General features: G+C 38.7%; 1 protein-coding gene across 1 annotated transcript in view; it reads right to left on the reverse strand.

The window, feature by feature from the left end:
• Positions 1–938, reverse strand: part of LOC119587852 (glutathione S-transferase Mu 3-like) — a gene marked incomplete at its 3' end in the record, with an annotated part of 5,746 nt that continues 4,808 nt past the window's right edge. Inside the window, 2 exon segments of the mRNA XM_037936556.1 lie at positions 1–420; positions 709–804. Coding sequence (XP_037792484.1) covers positions 220–420; positions 709–804 — 297 coding nt within the window.

Below are 938 nucleotides of genomic sequence, written 5' to 3' on the forward strand. Positions count from 1 at the left end.
TGATGATGCTGTTGTTACCAATAATAATAATTAGAATGATTGTAATGACAAGACACAGTAAAAGAGATCATAACAAACATTAACATTACTTATATAAGCAACATCAACAAAACAATATTCACAAATAAGATGAAGCAAACGACAGCTCAGAGAAAGACCATTTCAGGTTCGTATAAAAAATATATATTAGACTAGACTCAAGAAATACAAAAGAAACAATCATTGCGCTCCAAACTTGGCCATCTTGTTGTTTATGGGAGACCTCATGAACCTCGGAGACGCCATGTACCGCTGGATGGGTTCGAGACCTTCGAAGCGTTTCTGAAACTCCTGAAGGTTCTTGACGTCCTTCAGGCAGATGTCGCTTAGTTGCAGGTGTTGGTCGAGGAGTTCGTACATGATGAAGTCCACAAAGGTAATCTGGTGAAAGAGAGTGAAGAAGAGAAAAGGGTAATATTGGTGAAAATATAAAATAACTGAAACTTTGACATTCGAAGAAAAAAAACATTTCGTTTCAAATCACTCACTAATTTCTCGTATACTAACAATTTACTGACCTAGTTAAAAAAGCAAAGTAAATTATTTATCTTTACTGGAAAGAAATGGAGCTACAATCAAACCTTGGGCTAAAGTTCAGTGAACTTCATAATACCGGAAAAAGCAAAGCCAGCTTTGAGAAAATAAATAAAATAACATGATCAGCCTCACCTTGTCCCCGGCGAACCAAGGGTTATTCCCAAGGAACTGTGAGAATTGCTTGAGTGTCTGAGGAAGGGCCTCGAGGTAGCGGTGCTTCTGCATGTTCTGAAAACGACGAAATGTGTTGTGGTTAAGCGCTGAGCGAAAACGATGATTACTTGGATAGCCTGGCGACGTTTGAAATTCATGATGGATATTTCTTTTGCTCCCCCCCTCGCCCCAAAAATGTTGTTAGTGGT

This window comes from Penaeus monodon, chromosome 23, assembly GCF_015228065.2.
Source record: "Penaeus monodon isolate SGIC_2016 chromosome 23, NSTDA_Pmon_1, whole genome shotgun sequence".
NCBI classification, from domain to species: Eukaryota; Metazoa; Arthropoda; class Malacostraca; order Decapoda; family Penaeidae; genus Penaeus; species Penaeus monodon.